General features: G+C 40.1%; 2 protein-coding genes across 2 annotated transcripts in view; both read left to right on the forward strand.

Moving 5' to 3' along the window:
* Positions 1 to 5,289, forward strand: part of LOC105023359 (sodium channel protein type 4 subunit alpha B-like) — a 44,563-nt gene extending 39,274 nt beyond the window's left edge. The window contains exons 24-25 of the mRNA XM_010892493.5: positions 3,149 to 3,419; positions 3,551 to 5,289. Coding sequence (XP_010890795.4) covers positions 3,149 to 3,419; positions 3,551 to 4,659 — 1,380 coding nt within the window. The 3' untranslated portion in view covers positions 4,660 to 5,289. The remainder of the gene's footprint in view (positions 1 to 3,148; positions 3,420 to 3,550) is intronic.
* A 3,015-nt stretch (positions 5,290 to 8,304) lies between these two features.
* LOC105023358 (sodium channel protein type 4 subunit alpha B) overlaps positions 8,305 to 20,462 on the forward strand; it is a 49,800-nt gene continuing 37,642 nt past the window's right edge. Inside the window, 2 exon segments of the mRNA XM_034295168.1 lie at positions 8,305 to 8,432; positions 20,014 to 20,338. Of these exon segments, the coding sequence (XP_034151059.1) occupies positions 8,365 to 8,432; positions 20,014 to 20,338 (393 nt within the window). The 5' untranslated portion in view covers positions 8,305 to 8,364.

The raw sequence follows: 20,462 nt of genomic DNA on the forward strand, positions 1-20,462 counted from the left end.
ATGGAAGACATGACAGCGGGATTGAGGAGATCCTCGAAGTACTCCTTCCACCGCCCGACGACATCCTCAGTTGAGGTCAACAGCTGCCCACCTCTACTGTAAACAGCGTTGGTAGGGCACTGTTTCCCTCTCCTGAGGCGCCAGATGGTTTGCCAGAATCTCTTCGAGGCCAGCCGATAGTCCTTCTCCATGGACTCACCGAACTCCTCCCAGGCCCGAGTTTTTGCCGCCGCAACCACCCGGGCTGCAGCCCGCTTGGCCTGCCGGTACCCGTCAGCTGCCTCAGGAGTCCCACAAGCCAACCAGGCCTGATAGGACTCCTTCTTCAGCTTGACGGCATCCCTTACTTCCGGTGTCCACCACCGGTCCCGTGGATTGCCGCCTCGACAGGCACCGGAGACCTTACGGCCACAGCTCCGAGCGGCCGCTTCGACAATGGCGGTGGAGAACATGGTCCACTCGGACTCAATATCTCCAGCCTCCCTCGGGATCCAGTCGAAGCTCTGCCGGAGGTGGGAGTTAAAGATCTCTCTGACAGGAGACTCGGCCAGACGTTCCCAGCAGACCCTTACAGTACACTTGGGCCTGCCGAGTCTGTCCAGCTTCCTCCCCCGCCATCGGATCCAACTCACCACCAGGTGGTGATCAGTTGACAGCTCCGCCCCTCTCTTCACCCGAGTGTCCAAGACATACGGCCGCAGGTCAGATGAGACGACAACAAAGTCGATCATCGACCTGCGGCCTAGGGTGTCCTGGTGCCACGTGCACTGATGGACACCCTTATGCATGAACATGGTGTTCGTTATGGACAAACTGTGACTAGCACAGAAGTCCAATAACTGAACACCACTCGGGTTCAGATCAGGGGGGCCGTTCCTCCCAATCACGCCCCTCCAGGTGTCACTGTCGTTGCCCACGTGGGCGTTGAAGTCCCCCAGTAGAACGATAGAGTCCCCAGTCGGAGCACTTTCCAGCACCCCTCCCAGAGACTCCAAGAAGGTTGGGTACTCTGCACTGCCGTTCGGCCCATAGGCACAAACAACAGTGAGAGACCTATCCCCGACCCGTAGGCGCAGGGAAACGACCCTCTCATTCACCGGGGTAAACTCCAACACATGGCGGCAGAGCTGGGGAGCTATAAGCAAACCCACACCAGCCCGCCGCCTCTCACCATGGGCAACTCCAGAGTGGTGAAGAGTCCATCCTCTCTCAAGGAGTGTGGTTCCAGATCCCAAGCCGTGCGTAGAGGTGATCCCGACTACCTCTAATCGGAACCTCTCAGGCTCCTTCCCCGCCAGCGAGGTGACATTCCACGTCCCTAGAGCTAGTTTCCGTGTCCAGAGATCGGGTTGTCTAGGCCCCTGCCTTCGACTGCCGCCCGATCCACTTCGCACCGGCCCCTTATGGTCCCTCCCGTGGGTGGTGAGCCCACGGGAAGGCGGCCCCACGTCGCCCGTTCGGGCTGAGCCCGGCCGGGCCCCATGGGGAAAGGCCCGGCCACCAGGCGCTCGCTTACGAGCCCCAACCCCGGGCCTGGCTCCAGGGTGGGGCCCCGGCTGCGCCATACCGGGCGACGTCACGGAACTCAAAGTCTTTATCATCATTAAGGGGGTTTTGAACCGCTCTTAGTCTGACCCGTCGCCTAAGACCTGTTTGCCTTGGGAGACCCTACCAGGGGCATATAGCCCCAGACAACATAGCTCCTAGGGTCACTTGGGTACTCAAACCCCTCCACCGCGTTAAGGTGGCAGTTCATGGAGGGGAAAACATATTGTAAACCTATTTATTATTCTCAATAGCTGCTGGTGTTGTTTGCATTAAATAAAATCTACTAGAACAAATTTTGATCATAATGTTCAATGATATACTTTTTTAAGGAACAATTTCTGATCAATCATATATATTGATCCGCAATTGTTTCTGCTATTTTAGAAAGCATTGCTTTGCTTTGATCAAACTATAGTTAGATGTACATCATAGACCCACATACAATCTCAAGTTGATTAGCCACACCGTTTATGAGAAGTTAATTTTAAAAGGTTTTTCAAATTTTCTGAAAAAAATAGAAACGCTATCATTTGTATTTACTTGAAGTAAATGTATTTATCATGACTAGAGAGACCAGCACACAAATTTCCAGGCGTGTTCATCAAACAGGGCAGCCGGGGTAAATTTGAAAATGAGATGCTCCTCATCATACTCAGATTTAGAACTGGCTCAAACACAATGGACATTTCAATGTAAATACAGAAAAATAACACTTTCAAAACAACATAATGCAAATATCTGATTGATGTAATAAGATATAAGTGAATATTGAAATGAAAATTGTATTGATAATAGTATAGTCTAAACACATGAATTAACATGAAAATATTGCGTAATATTACTTACTGTACAGTCGATGTGCGGCCTATAGACTTACATTGTAGCTGCTACTTATCCTCACATTAGCTTTCTCAGCAGGCTTTGGGAAAGCTGGACATGGGGTGGTAATGTCCTTGTACGCAGGATTATTTGATTACACATAGTTGAGGATTAAACCAACAACTGTCCCGGTGTCCTCCAACCTTAACATTTTATTGAAGTGGCGACTTCAATTTGTGGACTCAAGCCTCCACCCCACCCCATCTTGTCACTTGTACATTCAGTTGGTCCTATTCTTAATAATTTGATGCTACGGTTCTGTAAAACCACAAAAAAGAAAACCATGGAAAATAACATTCATAATTTCCCTTCATTAATTATACATTTTGTTGAACAATTTCCCCACAGTGAAGTACAAGATGTAAAACATAAAGTCTTGATTTTCCCCTAAAACATATTTTTGTTCATTGGCTCATTGCCAACGAGTGGGTGCGACGTCCGACCAGTCCTTGTAAACCACCACTCAAATGACTTGATGTGGCTATACAATGGCATAGCAACAATGGTACAGTATAGCACTCTGAAGTTGAGAATATGCCTGGCAGGTAGCCTAGTGGGTAAAGTCCCTTATTTGGTTCAGTCGTGTTGCTTCCTCAGGAAGATAGATGTATCATTAAAATATGGAACCATACAGTGCAGTTATTTTCCTGGTGCACGTTATTGACCTAAAACACTTGTAATTCCTTTCCTCTTCTTGGTCTCTGTTGATTGATGGTTGAAGAACAAAATCGCAGGCCTCATTTTCAACCTGATCTCCCAACCATTCTTTGACCTCTTCATCATGGTGCTGATCTGCCTGAGCTTGGTGACGATGATGGTGGAGACGTATGACCAGAGCCTGGAGGCGGAGGAAATCCTATATTGGATCAACTTTGGGTTCATCATCATCTTCATTATTGAGTGTATCATCAAGCTGATTGGACTACGACGGTTCTATTTCTCTGATGGATTGAATATTGTGGATTTTCTTGTCATCATTCTTTCTGTTGTTGGTGGGTATGAATACATTACTGTATTCTTGTCGTGTAGCTACTTTTTTTACAAAGTTTCACTAGTTTTACAAAGATGTAACATATTTTTAAAAAAAAATCATTAAAGCAATTACATTTTCTCTCCATTCCAGGTATTTTTCTGTCAGAAATCATAGAGAAATATTTTTTCTCACCTATCATATTCCGTGTGATAAGACTGGCCAGGATTGGTCGGGTTCTGAGACTCACCCGAGCTACTAAAGGCATCCAGTCGATGTTGTTTGCCCTGAGGATGTCACTTCCTGCTGTCTTCAACATTGGACAGCTGCTTTTCCTTATCATGTTTTTCTTCTCTATTTTGGGAATGTTTAACTTTGCCTACGTGAAAAGGGAGGCTGGGATAGACGATATGTTCAATTTTGAAACTTTTGGCAACAGTATCATATGTCTTTTCACAATTTCAACAACAGCCGGTTGGGATAGTTTTCTCTTACCCATTCTAAACAGACCTCCAGACTGTGACCCAGTTATGGATAATCCCGGCACAGATACGCTAGGAAACTGCAGCGATCCTGTATTCGGCCTACTTTTTTTCTGCAGCTACATCACATTATGTATCCTGCTTTGGGTCTACATGTCCATTTCTGTTATCCTCGAGAACTTCAATGTGGCCGTGGAGGAAACCAGTGACCCACTTTGTGAGGATGACTTTGAGATGTTCAACAAGACCTGGGAGAAGTTCGACCCTGAAGCTTCACAGTTCATCTCCTACAACATTTTGTCAGAGTTCTGTGACACGCTGAAACACCCGCTCAGGATCCCCAAACCAAACACAATCAAGCTGATCTGCATGGACCTCCCCCTGGTCCCTGGGGATAAGATCCACTGTCTGGACATTCTTCTGGCTTTGACTAAGGAGGTGCTGGGAGAGTCGGGGGAGATGGACACCACAAAACAAAGAATTGAGGAGAGGTTCAGAGCCAACTACTCCTCTAAAGTCTCATACGTGCCAATCACAACCACCCTGAGGCGAAAACAGGAAGAGGTAGCTTCTGCTGTTATCCAGAGAGCGTATCGTAGGCACCTACTGAGACACAAAGTGAAACTTGCTTCTTGCAAGGTCAATGAGAAGACCGAGTTAATCAAGAAGGTTGATGCACTGCCAGAAAAAAAGGGCCTGATAGCCATCAAGATAAGCAAAGCGCATGGAAGCCAACAATCCTTGGAAGGGGATGAAACTATTGTCAATATGGGTTCTTAAGAAGAAAAATGGACAGAACTAAGGCAGAAAACTTTCTAAGCAAACTACTACAGATCCACCACCTCTGGATATTTAGAGTGAAATCGTCTTATGCCCCATCGTCATCCATGCCTCAACCTGTGATTCTCTGCTGATGGAGTCTGATGTTTGAATAACTTGTGCAACCATCTGATAGCAACTGCATCATCACGTCTGTTTTTAAAAACGACATCACCTTTGGCATTTATGGGTCACAGACAACACACTGATCTAAGAGACTGTGCCAAAGTGTAATGAATGAAACAGTCAATTTGATTTACAGAGAACAAGTATGTGGAGAACAAGTATTTGATACACTGCCGATTTTGCAGGTTTTCCCACTCACAAAGCATGTAGAAGTCAGTAATTTTTATTATAGGTACTCTTCAACTGTGAGTGACGGAATCTAAAACAAAAATACATTTTTTTAAAAGATTTTTAAGTAATTAATTAGCATTTTACTGCATCAACTTGTGTAACAGCCATACATGTTCTATATACTGTTACGAGACCATTTTGATGTACCATTTTGGTTCCATCATTTCAAAATGTTTATATATATATATATATATATATATATTGCTAAAAACATATTGAAATTCACTCACCTAAAGGATTATTAGGAATTATTAGAATGCTGAAAGCATTCTTTAGAAATGTTGGCCCATATTGATAGGATAGCATCTTACAGTTGATGGAGATTTGTGGGATGCACATCCAGGGCACGAAGCTCCCGTTCCACCACATCCGATAAGATGCTCTATTGGCTTGAGATCTGGTGACTGTGGGGGCCATTTCAGTACAGTGAACTCATTGTCATGTTCAAGAAACAAATTTGAAATTATTCGAGCTTTGTGACATGGTGCATTATCCTGCTGGAAGTAGCCATCAGAGGATGGGTACAAAGTGGTTGCCAAATTCTGACTCTACCATCTGAATGTCTCAACAGCAATCGAGACTCATCAGACCAGGCAACATTCTTCAAGTCTTCAACTGTCCAATTTTGGTGAGCTCATGCAAATTGTAGCCTCTTTTTCCTATTTGTAGTGGAGATGAGTGGTACCCGGTGGGGTCTTCTGCTGATGTAGCCCATCTGCCTCAAGGTTGTGCGTGTTGTGGCTTCACAAATGCTTTGCTGCATACCTCGGTTGTAACAAGTGTTTATTTCAGTCAAAGTTGCTCTTCTATCAGCTTGAATCAATCGGCCCATTCTCCTCTGACCTCTAGCATCAACAAGGCATTTTCGCACACAGGACTGCCGCATACTGGATGTTTTTCCCTTTTCACACCATTCTTTGTAAACCCTAGAAATAGTTGTGCGTGAAAATCCCAGTAACTGAGCAGATTGTGAAATACTCAGACCGGCCCGTCTGGCACCAACAACCATGCCACGCTCAAAATTGCTTAAATCACCTTTCTTTCCCATTCTGACATTCATTTTGGAGTTCAGGAGATTGTTTTGACCAGGACCACACCCTAAATGCATTGAAGCAACTGCCATGTGATTGGTTGATTAGATAATTGCATTAATGAGAAATTGAACAGGTGTTCCTAATAATCCTTTAGGTGAGTGTATATATATGTGTATATATACACACACATATTGTAAACACAATTGCATTTTTTGCATGAAATGTTTTCATATGTCTTGAGTTTGGTTTGATATATTTGAACAACAATTTTGTGTGAAAATAACCAAATGTTATGTAAGTGCCTCTGACTAACATATGAACATTTCAAAATGTACTAAGTAACTAAGTAACTCTGCTAACTAACACTTGATTTTTCCCATTTGTAACAAAATGATTAAATGATTAACAATTGTAGTTGTTTTTGCTTAATTCATTTGATTAAATATTTATGTATATTGCATTATTTTTTTTATGTAGTGACACGTAGCTACTATAGTAACAAGTAACAAAATATCACTGGTACCAATAACAATGTTTGGTCTTTTATGTCATTGTTTATGTTAATTATAATAATTACATTTTGACAATAGGTAACCCACATGCAGAAATGTTACTAGTATTAATTGGACTGATAACCGGTTTTAAATAGGTCAGTTAATTAAATAGAGCTAAACATCAGATTTTTTGTTTCTAATATTGCAAGGGCCGCATACAGTCCCTTCAGATAGTACCTTCAAATAAAAATTACCAAACAAGTTTTAACACAAATGTCCCAAACATGGTGACAGTGGCTAAACACTATTGAACCATAATTTTGCAGAAAATAGCCTTTAGGAATGTAGCCTCTAACATGTGAACTGTATTTTAATTATAGTGTAATATGAATCTCACCATAACAAATGTACCTCTCAAACTCTGCCTGAAATGCAGTTCAGTAGGCAGCTCAAGTGGCCTGCACAGATTCAGAAATTTATAGAAAAGCATGGATTTATTACACAGTCATTCAAACTGCTTTATATGCTGCAGCAATATCCCTAACTGAACAGTCTAATGTTTGTAAGTCTTTGGACAATATTTTATGTAGGACAATGAAAATACAACTGACATTCATTTTTGAGACCCACTAATGTCTGACCAATTATTTAATCTCTACAAGTCGTTGTTGCTAATTTGTTTATAAAGTTTTTCTTATTTGTTAGACCTACCTTCACTGTGAGTCCATCCAGAGGAACAAGGGATTGTGTTGTTCTGTGCACTATGGCAGCATCTTCCAACACTTTTCCTGGGACCCCAGGATTTTACACATCTTTATTTTAACTTTAAACTGAAGCATCTGATTAAATTACAGAGTTTTAACAAAATATTTTGTTGACAAAATGCATTTAACAATATTGTTGTCAATTAACCATGTTGTATTATGAACTGGGTGGTTCAAACCCTTAATGCTGATTTGCTGAGAGCCTTTTACCTTATACTACAGGCATGACAAATAAAAATGTTGCAGTTCTAATTGTGTTGGTGAATGGTTTATAATAGCAACAAGAAGGGCCAATCCTTCTTGATCTCCTAACTTTTCAGGTAGCACACACTGCTTTACCTCTGCTCAGAGTATTGCAGTGTTTCAGAAATATATTGTAAATATAATGCCAAAATAAGTGAACACTCAATCAGAGTTCTGTAAGGAGGAGCGGGCAAAGATCCCCACCAAAATAATGACGAACACTGGGGGATTCACAAACATTAAAGTAGCTGTGTGCTTATGGGGGAGGGAGGGTAAAGGAGGGTTTTGACGAAAATCGTCTTAAAATGTGTAGATCTGAGCTCTATTTTTCTGCACCTCGTGTGCTAGTTTGTTATTCCACACCGCCCGCGTATCTTGTCACGTGACTCCATTGACAAATCATAGGAGGTGAGATTCAGGTAGCCGAATTTCGTGAAAGTGGACTGGGGTTGTGGTCTAGGAGACCATCCCTGCATTTTTGGCATAATCTCCAGCGTACTATGGTTTGGGACATAATAATCTTCATCTGGCATACAATAGGAGGGATAGTATGCAATTTGAAATTCAGTCTAGGTTGAACTAAGAATCGCTTTATTAGAAAGAATCCACACCTTCCTTTCAATTGGATGACAAAACTGCCTCCTCCTCTGACCTCCTCCAATGGGCTTTGAAATGGAGGAGACGAAAGGCATCTCCAATTGTCTTGTGATAACATCAATGCTTTAAGGACACAGAGTTTCAATCCGTTTCAAGATTTCATCTGCACTAACCGAGATGGACGACTCTGTTTTCTCAGACCCACTACATGGGAAAAAACATTTTGTTAACAACGTTGTTCAATGGTAAGTAAAATCCATGGAGATAACCTTTGGTTGACGAGAAAAGTGTTTATGGGAGCGTTGATATAATTAACTGTTTAAATTGTGAGTCAATTGAACGTTCTTAATGATTTAACTAAATTGTATTTAACTACATTCAGAATGGTCTATAGCAACGTAAAATTATTTCTCATTCGAAATTCTACAGAATATCACATGTAATTGGGGTGGGCGGATTAATAACGAAGTATCAATTCATTCCCATTCTGAATTATTTTAGAAATTGATCCTGATACACTTACATCGACGTAGTAAGCGTGTAAGGACAGCTTACACCCCGGATGGGCGTCACCCTGCTATGCTAGTGGATGAATCGTTTTTCAAACAATTTCTAATTGCATTATTATATTAGCGTCATGCTGGCAACATTAGAGATTCCGTAGCAACAATAAGATTTCCGGTTTTCGGAGTCCGCGGTAAAACGCGATATTAATAATATTAAATGTATCGATTTTGACACTTTGCTTAGTGTATATTGTAAAAATGTACTATAGGAAATGTTCAAGAGAGTGGGTAGAATAATTATATGCAAAGAAATCAAGGGGCACTCTGTATTTGCAATTGTTGTTGGTGTTTTACTCCACCCATTCCATTGGCCACACTGTAACTCAATGGATATGAAATACATATTGGCCTATAAAAAAAATACTATTCTATACGCCGCAGTGAATGTATTGTAGGAAATGTTCAGGAGACTCTATAGATTGATTATAAGTAAAAAAAAATCAAGGGGCACTGTGTATTTGCAATTGTTGCTGGTGTTTTACTCCACCCACCCTATTGGCCACAATGTAACTCAATGGATATGAAATACATATTGGCCTATAAAAAAAAACGATTCTATACGCTGGAGTGAATGTATTGTAGGAAATGTTCAGGAGACTCTATAGATTGATTTTATGCAAAAAAATCAAGGGGCACTGTGTATTTGCAATTGTTGCTGGTGTTTTACTCTACCCATTCCATTGGCCACATTCCAAATTGCTGAATAACCTTTAGATCCATTATTCCTTTTGTTAATGGAGGTGATTATCACCACTTGGTGATTACCTAACAATTCAGCCAATGATCTAATGTTGTTGTCAACGACATATATTAACTGGTCATTAGCCTGTTGTACCACCTTTAGAGATGTAAGTGAGTCCAAAAGACCATTTACAGTTTTACAACTTTTAGATTAGCAAAATAATTTTTACAACAGAGTCAAATCATTACCAATATCCAACTATTACATACTAGAATAAGTTCAACTTCATCAACTCTATTAGAAGGATATATTTTATTGCAACTACATTCCAGCCTTAGCTTAATTTGTGAAAAAAATAGGTTTTTGTCCTTATATTGAAAGATACATGTTTTAATTGAGATGTATGAAGGCTTGTATTGTACAGTGAGGATTTTTTCTTTTTTTATCCCCTGCTGATTTTGTACAAAAGACACCTGTCTCCAGAAGCAATCAATCAATCAGATTCCAAACTCTCCACCATGGCCAAGACCAAAGAGCTGTCCAAGGATGTCAGGGACAAGATTGTAGACCTACACAAGGCTGGAATGGGCTACAAGACCATCACCAAGTAGCTTGGTGGGGAAGGTGACAGCAGTTGGTGTGATTATTCGCAAATGGAAGAAACACAAAAGAACAGTCAATCTCCCTCAGTCTAGGGCTCCATGCAAGATCTCACCTCGTGGAGATGCAATGATCAGGAGAACAGTGAGGAATCAGCCCAGAACTACACAGGAGGATCTTGTCAATGATCTCAAGGCAGCTGGGACCATAGTCACCAAGAAAACAATTGGTAACCCACTACGCCGTGTAGAACTGAAATCCTGCAGCGACCCCAAGGTTCCCCTGCTCAAGAAAGCACATGTACAGGCCTGTCTGAAGTTTGCCAATGAACATCTGAATGATTCAGAGGAGAACTGGGTGAAAGTGTTGTGGTCAGATGAGACCAAAATCGAGCTCTTTGGCATCAACTCAACTGGCCGTGTTTGGAGGAGGAGGAGGAATGTTGCCTATGACCCCAAAACACCATCCCCATCGTCAAACATAGAGGTGGAAACCTTATGTTTTGGGGGGGGTTTTCTGCTATGGGGACAAGACAACTTCACCGCATTAATGGGACGATGGATGGGGCCATGTGGGTGAGAACCTCCTTCTCTCAGCCAGGGCATTGAAAATGGGTCTTGGCTGGGTATTCCAGCATAACAATTACCCAAAACACACGGCCAAGGCAACAAAGGAGTGGCTCAAGAAGAAGCACATTAAGGTCCTGGAGTGGCCTAGCCAGTCTCCAGACCTTAATCCCATAGAAAATCTGTGAAAGGAGCTGAAGGTTTGAGTTGCCAAATGTCAGCCTCGAAACCTTAATGACTTGGAGAAGATCTGCAAAGAGGAGTTTGAACCCCAGCACAACGAGGTCTAGTTGTATTGATTACCTGTATTTCCTTAAACAAAGTGTCCTTGATCAGGGTAGCCATAATTGGCGTCTCAAAATCATTGCTCCAATGAATCTTTTTAGCCACTGCCTATAGGGCCTGGAAGGCCCTGGACGTCTCCAATCCGTAAGTCACATCCAGATCCCATGCTTGGGTTTCATACTCCAGGGCCTGCAGTTCTTGGTAATTGCCTGGGAGATGGATGGGCTGGCTTCAAGGTTGTTACCAGGAATGATCAGACATACTATGACTGGGACGAGGCATCTGGGTAACACCTCCCCACGAACATCTGCCATCAGATGTGAACCTCTTGCTCCAGGAGTGGACATGAAGCCAAAAGCTATGGTAGATCGACCAGTGGAATCAACCTGATTTGGCATGGGGACAATGTTATCCACTAAGGCACAGAGATGAGAATTACCAATGACCAGGACAAATTATGAGGAAAGAAAGTTAGAGATTTATCCCAATAATTACGTTATTTTTCTATATATATATATATATATATATATATAAAACATTTTTTTAAATATGTGCACATCCTAAAACCTTCACAGTAAATTCTGAATGTGGGCTGTTAGGTTTTATCTAAATACAACTCATATGGGGCATTACAACTCCAAACTTACATCAAACAACATGTAATATAAAAGATGATGTACTAAATGATAACAGGATAGGGTACACAGTACATACAGTTAATCAAACCAGTTACTAAACTTTCTACCCAAGTTGATCTTCTTCCGTCTTGGCTGACTTAGAGTTTATGATGCTTAGGATGGGCATTGTATTACGAATGTGGCCAATTCTTTGCAGTCATGACAGGACTGAAAAGTCAATAATATTTCCGGCTGTCTAGAACAAGAACATTTGCTTGGAGACAAATATATTACAGGACAGCAAAATGTTGGTCCTGGAAGGGCAAAACACTTTTCTGTTTTGTTTCTTAGAGGAAGTTAGCACTCAGACCAACTCAACTGTACTCATATGGTATCCCCGGTCAAAATAAGTCAGTAATGTGAGAATGAAGACCTGGGTTTTGGCTCTACGCGAGCAACATTCAGGGCAGACATATGCTATAAATTTGTTAATATAGAGATATCCATGGTGCATTAAAGACCTCTCTGGGAATATTGCTATGAATACTTTTTAAGAGTTTTATGGTAAATAAGACAATAAGGTAATATCTAAATAAGACAATAAGGAGAAGCTGTGTGTATTGATCTGTCTCTACATTTGGCTATAAAAATCATTCAATCAATCAGAATTTTGCTCAGGCAAATGAAATTAACAACATATGCATACCAACATGAATCAAACAGCAAAACTAACAAATTGAGAAGAAATTGCCAACCTGATGACGAAACGAAGCCTCTTAAAAAAAATTAACAGTGATTCAGTACAAATGTAAGTTGATCCAAGCAGAGTCCAAACAAGGACTGTCTGCAAATGGAGTTGGTCCTACTAACCTGGTTATATATTACAGGCCTATCAAATGTGAGATTTGTGAATGAGATGCTACCTGGCAACTGAAAGGACAATTGGGATAACTATAACACAAGTTCATTTTATAGTCGCTGGACAACACAGACCTTCAACTCCCTCCAAAGATTTTCTATGGGCTGGAGATCTGGTTACTGGCTAGGCCACTCCAGGACCTTGAAATGCTTCTTACGAAACCACTCCTTCGTTGCCCGGGCGTTGTGTTTGGGATCATTGTCATGCTGAAAGACCCAGCCATGTTTCATCTTCAATGCCCTTGCTGATGGAAGGAGGTTTTCACTCAAAATCTCACAATTCATGGCCCCATTAATTCTTTCCTTTACACGGATCAGTCGTCCTGGTCCCTTTGCAGAAAAACAGCCCCAAAGCATGATGTTTCCACCCCCATGCTTCACAGTAGGTATGGTGTTCTTTGGATGCAACTCTGCATTCATTCTCCTCCAAACACGAGTTGAGTTTTTACCAAAACGTTCTATTTTGGTTTCATCTGACCATATGACATTCTCCCAATCCTCTTCTGGATCATCCACATGCTCTCTAGCAAACCTCAGACGGGCCTGGACATGTACTGGCTTAAGCAGGGGGACACATCTGGCACTGCAGGATTTGAGTCCCTGGTGGCGTAGTGTGTTACTGATGGTAGCCTTTGTTACTTTGGTCCCAGCTCTCTGCAGGTCATTCACTAGGTCCCCCTGTGTGGTTCTGGCATTTTTGCTCACCGTTCTTGTGATCATTTTGACCCCACAGGGTGAGATCTTGTGTTGAACCCCGGATCGAGGGAGATTATCAGTGGTCTTGTATGTCTTCCATTTTCTTATAATTGCTCCCACAGTTTATTTCCTCACACCAAGCTGCTTACCTATTGCAGATTCAGTCTTCCCAGCCTGGTGCAGGTCTACAATTTTGTTTCTGGTGTCCTTTGAACGCTCTTTGGTTTTTGCCAAAGTGGAGTTTGGAGTGTGACTGTTTGAGGTTGTAGACAGGTGTCTTTTATACTGATAACAAGTTCAAACAGGTGCCATTAATACAGGTAACGAGTAGAGGACAGAGAAGCCTCTTAAAGAAGAAGTTACAGGTCTGAAAGAGCCAGAAATCTTGCTTGTTTGTAGGAGACCAAAACTTATTTTACAGAGGAATTTACCAATAATTTCATTAAAAATCTTACAATAGGATTTTCTATAGAGTCTCCTGAAAATTTCCTACAATACATTCACTTCGGCGTATAAAATAGTTTTTTTTTATAGGCCAATATATATTTCATATCCATTCAAATACATTGTGGCCAATGGAATGGGTGGAGTAAAACACCAGCAACAATTGCAAATACAGAGTGCCCCCTGATTTTTTTGCCGATAATTACTCTATCCACTCTCCTGAGCATTTCCTACAATGCATTCACTGCGGCGTATAGAATATATATATTTTTATATTGGCCAATATGTATTTCATGTGCATTGAGTTGCATTGTGGCCAATGTGATGAGCGCAGTAAAATGCCAGCAACAATTGCAAATACACAGTGCCCCTTGATTTTTTTGCATGTAAATATTCTACCCACTCTCCTGAACATTTCCTAGAGTACATTTTTACAATATACACTAAGCAAAGTGTCAAAATCGATACGTTTAATATTATTAAAATCGCGTTTTACCGCGGACTTCTATTTTGAAGGCAAAATCCGAAAACCGGAAGTCTTATTATTGCTACGGAATCTCTAATGTTGCCAGCATGACGTAGCCAACGAAGATACATATGGAGAAACCTACTATTGGTTTGATCCAAAAAATCCAACTTTATATTTAAAAATGTCTTGAACTAAAACGCTGATATATCGTGAATAACTTATTCAAAAAATATTACAGAAACTTCATTTCAAGTTTCTAAAATAGACACTACATTTAACTTAATATGACGTTCGTTTTGAATGTTTCGTCCCTCTGTAAAGTTGGTTTTATATTCAGAGATTCAATAGACATTCAACAGACATTCGAAGTAAACATTTAAACATTAAAAACTACTTAAGTTCTTCACTGATAACTCTGACTGACTTGTCAAAATATTCTATATTAGGTTGGACAACTTTTACAAACCTTTATTTGATCAAACAATAAAACCTAGATTTTACACCTTTTCTAACATTGAAAAACGCTATTATATCACAACTTTTTCAAAACACAGTACAGGCCAAAAGTTTGGACACACCTTCTCATTCAATGCGTTTCCTTTATTTTCATGACTATTTACATTGTTGATTCTCACTGAATGCATCAAAACTATGAATGAACATTTTTTATGTACATAACACAAAAGTGTGAAATAATTGAAAACGTCTTATATACTAGTTTCTTCAAAGTAGCCACCCTTTGCTCTGATTACTGCTTTACACACTCTTGGCATTCTCTTGATGAGCTTCAAGAGGTAGACACCTGAAATGATTTTCCAACAGTTTTGAAGGAGTTCCCAGAGATGCTTAGCACTTGTTGGCCCTTTAGCCTTCACTCTGCGGTCCAGCTCACCCCAAACCATCTTGATTGGGTTCAGGTCCGGTGACTGTGGAGGCCAGGTCATCTGGGGCAGCACTCCATCACTCTCCTTCTTGGTCAAATAGCCCTTACACAGCCTGGAGGTGTGTTTGGGGTCATTTTCCTGTTGAAAAATAAATGATGGTCCAACTAAACGCAAACCGGATGGGATGGCAAGTCACTGCAGGATGCTGTGGTAGCCATGCTGGTTCAGTATGCCTTCCATTTTGAATAAATCCCAACAGTGTCACCAGCAAAGCACCATCACACCTCCTCCTCCATGCTCCACGGTGGGAACCTGGCATGTAGAATCCATCCGTTCACCTTTTCTGCGTCGCACAAATTTGGACTCTACAGACCAAAGCACATATTTCCACTGGTCTAATGTCCATTCCTTGTGTTTCTTGGCCCAAACAAATCTCTTCTGCTTGTTGCCTCTCCTTAGCAGTGGTTTCCTAGCACCTACTTGACCATGAAGGCCTGATTCGCGCAGTCTCCTCTTAACAGTTGTTCTAGAAATGTGTCTGCTGCTAGAACTCTGTGTGGCATTCAGCTGGTCTCAAATCTGAGCTTCTGTTAACCTGCGATTTCTGAGGCTGGTGACTCGGATGAACTTATCCTCAGCAGCAGAGGTGACTCTTGGTCTTCCTTTCCTGGGGTGGTCCTCATGTGAGCCAGTTTCGTTGTAGCGCTTGATGGTTTTTGCGACTGCACTTGGGGACACATTCAAGGTTTTTGCAATTTTCCGGACTGACTGACCTTCATTTGTTAAAGTAATGATGGCCACTCGTTTCTCTTTACTTAGCTGGTTGGTTCTTGTCATAATATGAATTCTAACAGTTGTCCAATAGGGCTTTCGGCTGTGTATCAACCTCACTTCTGCACAACACAGCTGATGGTCCCAACCCCATTAATAAGGGAAAAAATTCCACTAATTAACCCTGACAAGGCACACCTGTGAAGTGAAAACCTTTTCAGGTGACTACCTCATGAAGCTCATTGAGAGAACACCAAGGATTTGCAGCGCTATCAAAAAAGCAAAGGGTGGCTACTTTGAGGAATCTAAAATACAAGACATGTTTTCAGTTATTTCACACTTTTTTGTTAAGTACATAATTCCATATGTGTTCATTCATAGTTTTGATGCCTTCAGTGAGAATCTACAATGTAAATAGTCATGAAAATAAAGTAAATGCATTGAATGAGAAGGTGTGTCCAAACTTTTGGCCTGTACTGTATATCATGGAAACTTCATTCCAACTTCCAAATGTTCTTCAGTAGGCTGGACAACTTTTACAACCTTTTAATTTGATCCAAATCATACACTGAAATGTTATGCACATTTTCAAACATTGAAAAATACAGTTCTATTGCAATAACTTTTTAAAATATTATTCTAGAACCTTCTTTCCAAGTTCAAAATGTTCTACAGTAGGCTGCACAACTTTTACAATGTTTAATTTGATGGAAAAGTACACTTGGATTTTATACACATTTTCAAACTTAGACAAATACAGTTTTAACGCAATAACCTTTTCACAAAGTATCATAGAAACTTCATTCCAAGTTGAAAATATTCTACAGTAGGCTTCACAACCTTTACAACCTTTAATTTAATGGAAATAGTACACTTTTAAAACACATTCTAAAACTCAGAAAATTGCCATTATAACGCAGTTATAAAGTATCATAGAAACGTAATTCCAAGTTCAAAGTATTATACCCTATGGTGGACAACTTTTACAACATTTGATTTGATCCAAAAATCAAAACTAGAATCTTCTAAATTCCGCAAACTTTGAAAAATGCAGTTTTATTGCAATACATTTTTCAGAAGTGTTCATAGAAACTTCATTCCAAGTTCTAAATATTCTCAAGTAAGCTGGACAACTTTTATAACCTTTAAATTGATCGAAATAGTACACTTTAATTTTGAACTTACGTTTCTATGATATTTTTTGAAAAAGTTATTGCAATAAAACTGCATTTTTCAAAGTTTGCGGACTTTTGAAGGTTTGAGTTGGGATCTCTGGATCAAATCAAATGTGGTAAAAGTTGTCCACCCTAGGGTAGAATATTTTGATCTTGGAATGAAGTTTCAATGATGAAATTTGTTATTGCGATATAAGCATAACTTTTTCATAAGTATATGTATGTGCATTTTGATCAAAGTAAAGGATGTAAAAGTTGTCCAGCCTTCTGGAGAGTATTTTGAACTTGGAATGAAGTTTCTGTGATACTTTTTGAAAAAGTTATTGGGATATAATAGCGTTTTTCAATGTTAGAGAATGTGCATAAAATCTATGTTTGGTTGTTTGATCAAATAAAGGCTTGTGAAAGTTATCCAACCTAATATAGAATATTTTGATAGTCATATCAGTAAGGAATGCAAGTAGTTTTTAATGTTTAAATGTTTGCTTCAAATGTCTGTTGAATGTCTGTTGAATCTTTGAATATAAAACCAACTTGGAGGTGCTGCGGGAATATGTAGTGAGGAAGTCCCTTCTGAGGGCTATCCAATCCATGTATGTCCAAAGTGAGAGCTGTGTTCGGGTTCTCTGTAGTAAGTCGGACTCATACTCGTTACCTGTATAAAAGACAACTGTCCACAGAAGCAATCAATCAGATTCCAATTTTTCCACCATGACCAAGACCAAAGAGCTGTCCAAGGATTTCAGGGACAAGATTGTAGACCTACACAAGGCTGGAATGGGCTACAAGACCATCGCCAAACAGCTTGGTGAGAAGGAGACAACAGTTGGTGCAATTATTTGAAAATGGAAGTAACACAAAAGAACTGTCAATCTACCTCGGTCTGGGGCTCCATGCAAGATCTCACCTCGTGGATTTGCCATGATCATGAGAACAGTGAGGAACTACAGCCCAGAACTACACAGGAGGTTCTTGTCAAAGCGTTTTTCTGGTCTTTTTGTTGTTATTCTGTCTCTCACTGTTCAAATAAACCTACCATTAAAATTATAGACTCATAATTTCTTTATCATTGGGCTAACATATACAAAATCTGCAGGGGCAAAAAAAATATTTTTCCTCCCTGAAGGTGTGGCGCGTTATATTACACAATTCCTTTGAGCAAATACAAATAAAATCTGAAATCCTATTTAAGTTGCATCAACTGAAATTAATGAAATAAATAATAACTGAAACAGAAGAGTTATCTTCAGAGAACACAATTCAAATAAGTTCACTGTAAAAAAAGATACACCATATCTACTGAATAAAATTAAGGCAACAGATAACAAGCAATAATATTAATTAAATATAACTGTTTGGCAAAAAAAAATTACAAATTCTGCCAGGCAAATAATATTTGACTGAAGTGAAGTAACATGAGGTTCTAAATAACCAACCAATCAGAGCTATGTCATACGTTGGTCTCGGGCGCATTATTTATTGGTCATGTTTAATATGTTGCGTTTGTAATAATTATGCGACTGGCTTTTGTATGCAAATTTTGCATGCTTTATCACAAAAATAATGTATATTGCATATACGTTCATTGTACTACATTCATACGCATCAGTAAGAAGTCAGTATACGCTATGCCTGCAGACCAAAAAGTGGGTAGAAAGCATTTACCTGCGTATACCCTTCACTAAAACACTGGTAAGAAGTGAGTGTATACAATAGCAGCTGACAAAAAAGTGGGTTATCATCACCTGGTTATCGTCACCCATCAGTGTCATTCACGAATGGCTAATAAGCTGTTAAAACGGCCAGTGGCAAAAACCATACAGTTCATAGATGCAATTTGTGGTGGAGGTAAACCTAATAAGAAACATTACTCAGTTTAACACAATGGTTAATGGTATCTAACGAAATATTACAAATTTTACATTCCTTGTGTTATTTTCCATGTAGCCTATGTTGTGTCAAACTGGGTTGATATTCCAAGAGCTTAGCTTCAGTAGCTCACTTGCATAGCATGTTAATAGGGAAATAACAGAGATTGAGAAAAGTAGCCTAACTAAGTTGAACAAGAATTTATGGCTAACTGAGACTAAAATTCGTACTGAAAATCGAGTTAACTCAAGATAATAGAAACAAATTAAAGAGACACTATAACCAAATAGGTTGAATCAAACTGAATATAAGAAATATAGTATTACATTTCTTTTCCATTCAAAGGAAAGGTTCAAACTTGAATAGATTGCATTTAAGTGCAAATATTGTGTTATTTGGTACCATTTACTATTTCTATCTCCTTCTAAATTCTTTCTAATCTTTTATATAAACAAGCCGGCATTTAAACTTACTTTTCTTTCTGGGGTATTATTATTTATCTACAAACTGCTCATCTGAACCTAGAGCCTGGTCCTAACTTATATACTAATCGTAGTAAGTGCTACAATGGTGGTCAGGAAAGTAAGGGGGATGTGGTCTGTATAAACCAGAATAGGGACCACAGCCGACCCCAAATACACATACTAAGATTGACATGTTGTCATTTTGCGAGATGGAGTTGTGCAAATTCAAACATGAAATAACAGTATGTTGTAAACATTTCACCCCAGAGCATAATGATCCATTTACAGAGTTTGTATGTATTAACCCTTATGTTGTAATAAAGAAATGACATATTGCCTCTTTAGATTGCATATGAACTAAGTATTTAGCTAAATGAATTTGCAGTGTAACGTAATTACTTTTCTGTTGTTAGAATTGCAGCGTTGTTTTATCAGAGAATAAAAGAAAGTAAACACTGTAGTCCTATATTTTTTGACATCTTAGCCTTACTGATTGACACAGTGGAGAGTTTCTTCTGATAGGACGGTAAACTAGATTTCAACGAATGATTCCAGACACTGGAGGTAGCAGCCTGGACCACTAAACCACCTCAGGCCAACTTAATATATATTTAAAATATTTTTTTAAATGATGTTTTGATAGAGTTGGGGAGTAACAGATTACAAAGAAACAGTAACTGTATATATTGTAATCAAAAAGTTACATTACTGATTACAAATGTGGACAGGTAACTTCTGTCACAGATTACATTTAAAACGTAACTTACCCAATCCTGTGTAATGACACGCATCATATTTCATTATCGTCTCCATCCCACAGCCCACTGCTGAGAGACCCAGGTGTGGTGGAATCTCAGGCCAAGCAGAATGCCAAGATGGCCAACCTGCTACCTCCCACAGGCACCCCAGTGTTCCGCCGCTTCACCCCTGAGTCGCTGGTAGAGATCAAGAGGCGGATGGGCGAGGAAGCAAAGGAGCAGGACAGGAAGTTAGCTCTGAATATCGAGGTAGCAGAGGAAGACCTGCTGAAACCATCTGCTGATCTGGAGGCCGGAAAGGCCCTGCCATTTATTTATGGAAATCCACCAGCTGAGCTTCTCAACACACCTCTGGAGGAACTGGATCCATTCTACAAATCACGCAAAGTAAAACTATCATTAACTCTTTAGCAGTTACTTTTCTCCAAAGTGATACTATAATTAATGCCTTTTAGCAGGAAGTGACAAAAGCCCAATGTATAAGTGATTCTAACACGTGTCCTTTGTTCTG

Source organism: Esox lucius, chromosome 11 (assembly GCF_011004845.1).
Source record: "Esox lucius isolate fEsoLuc1 chromosome 11, fEsoLuc1.pri, whole genome shotgun sequence".
Classification (NCBI taxonomy): Eukaryota; Metazoa; Chordata; class Actinopteri; order Esociformes; family Esocidae; genus Esox; species Esox lucius.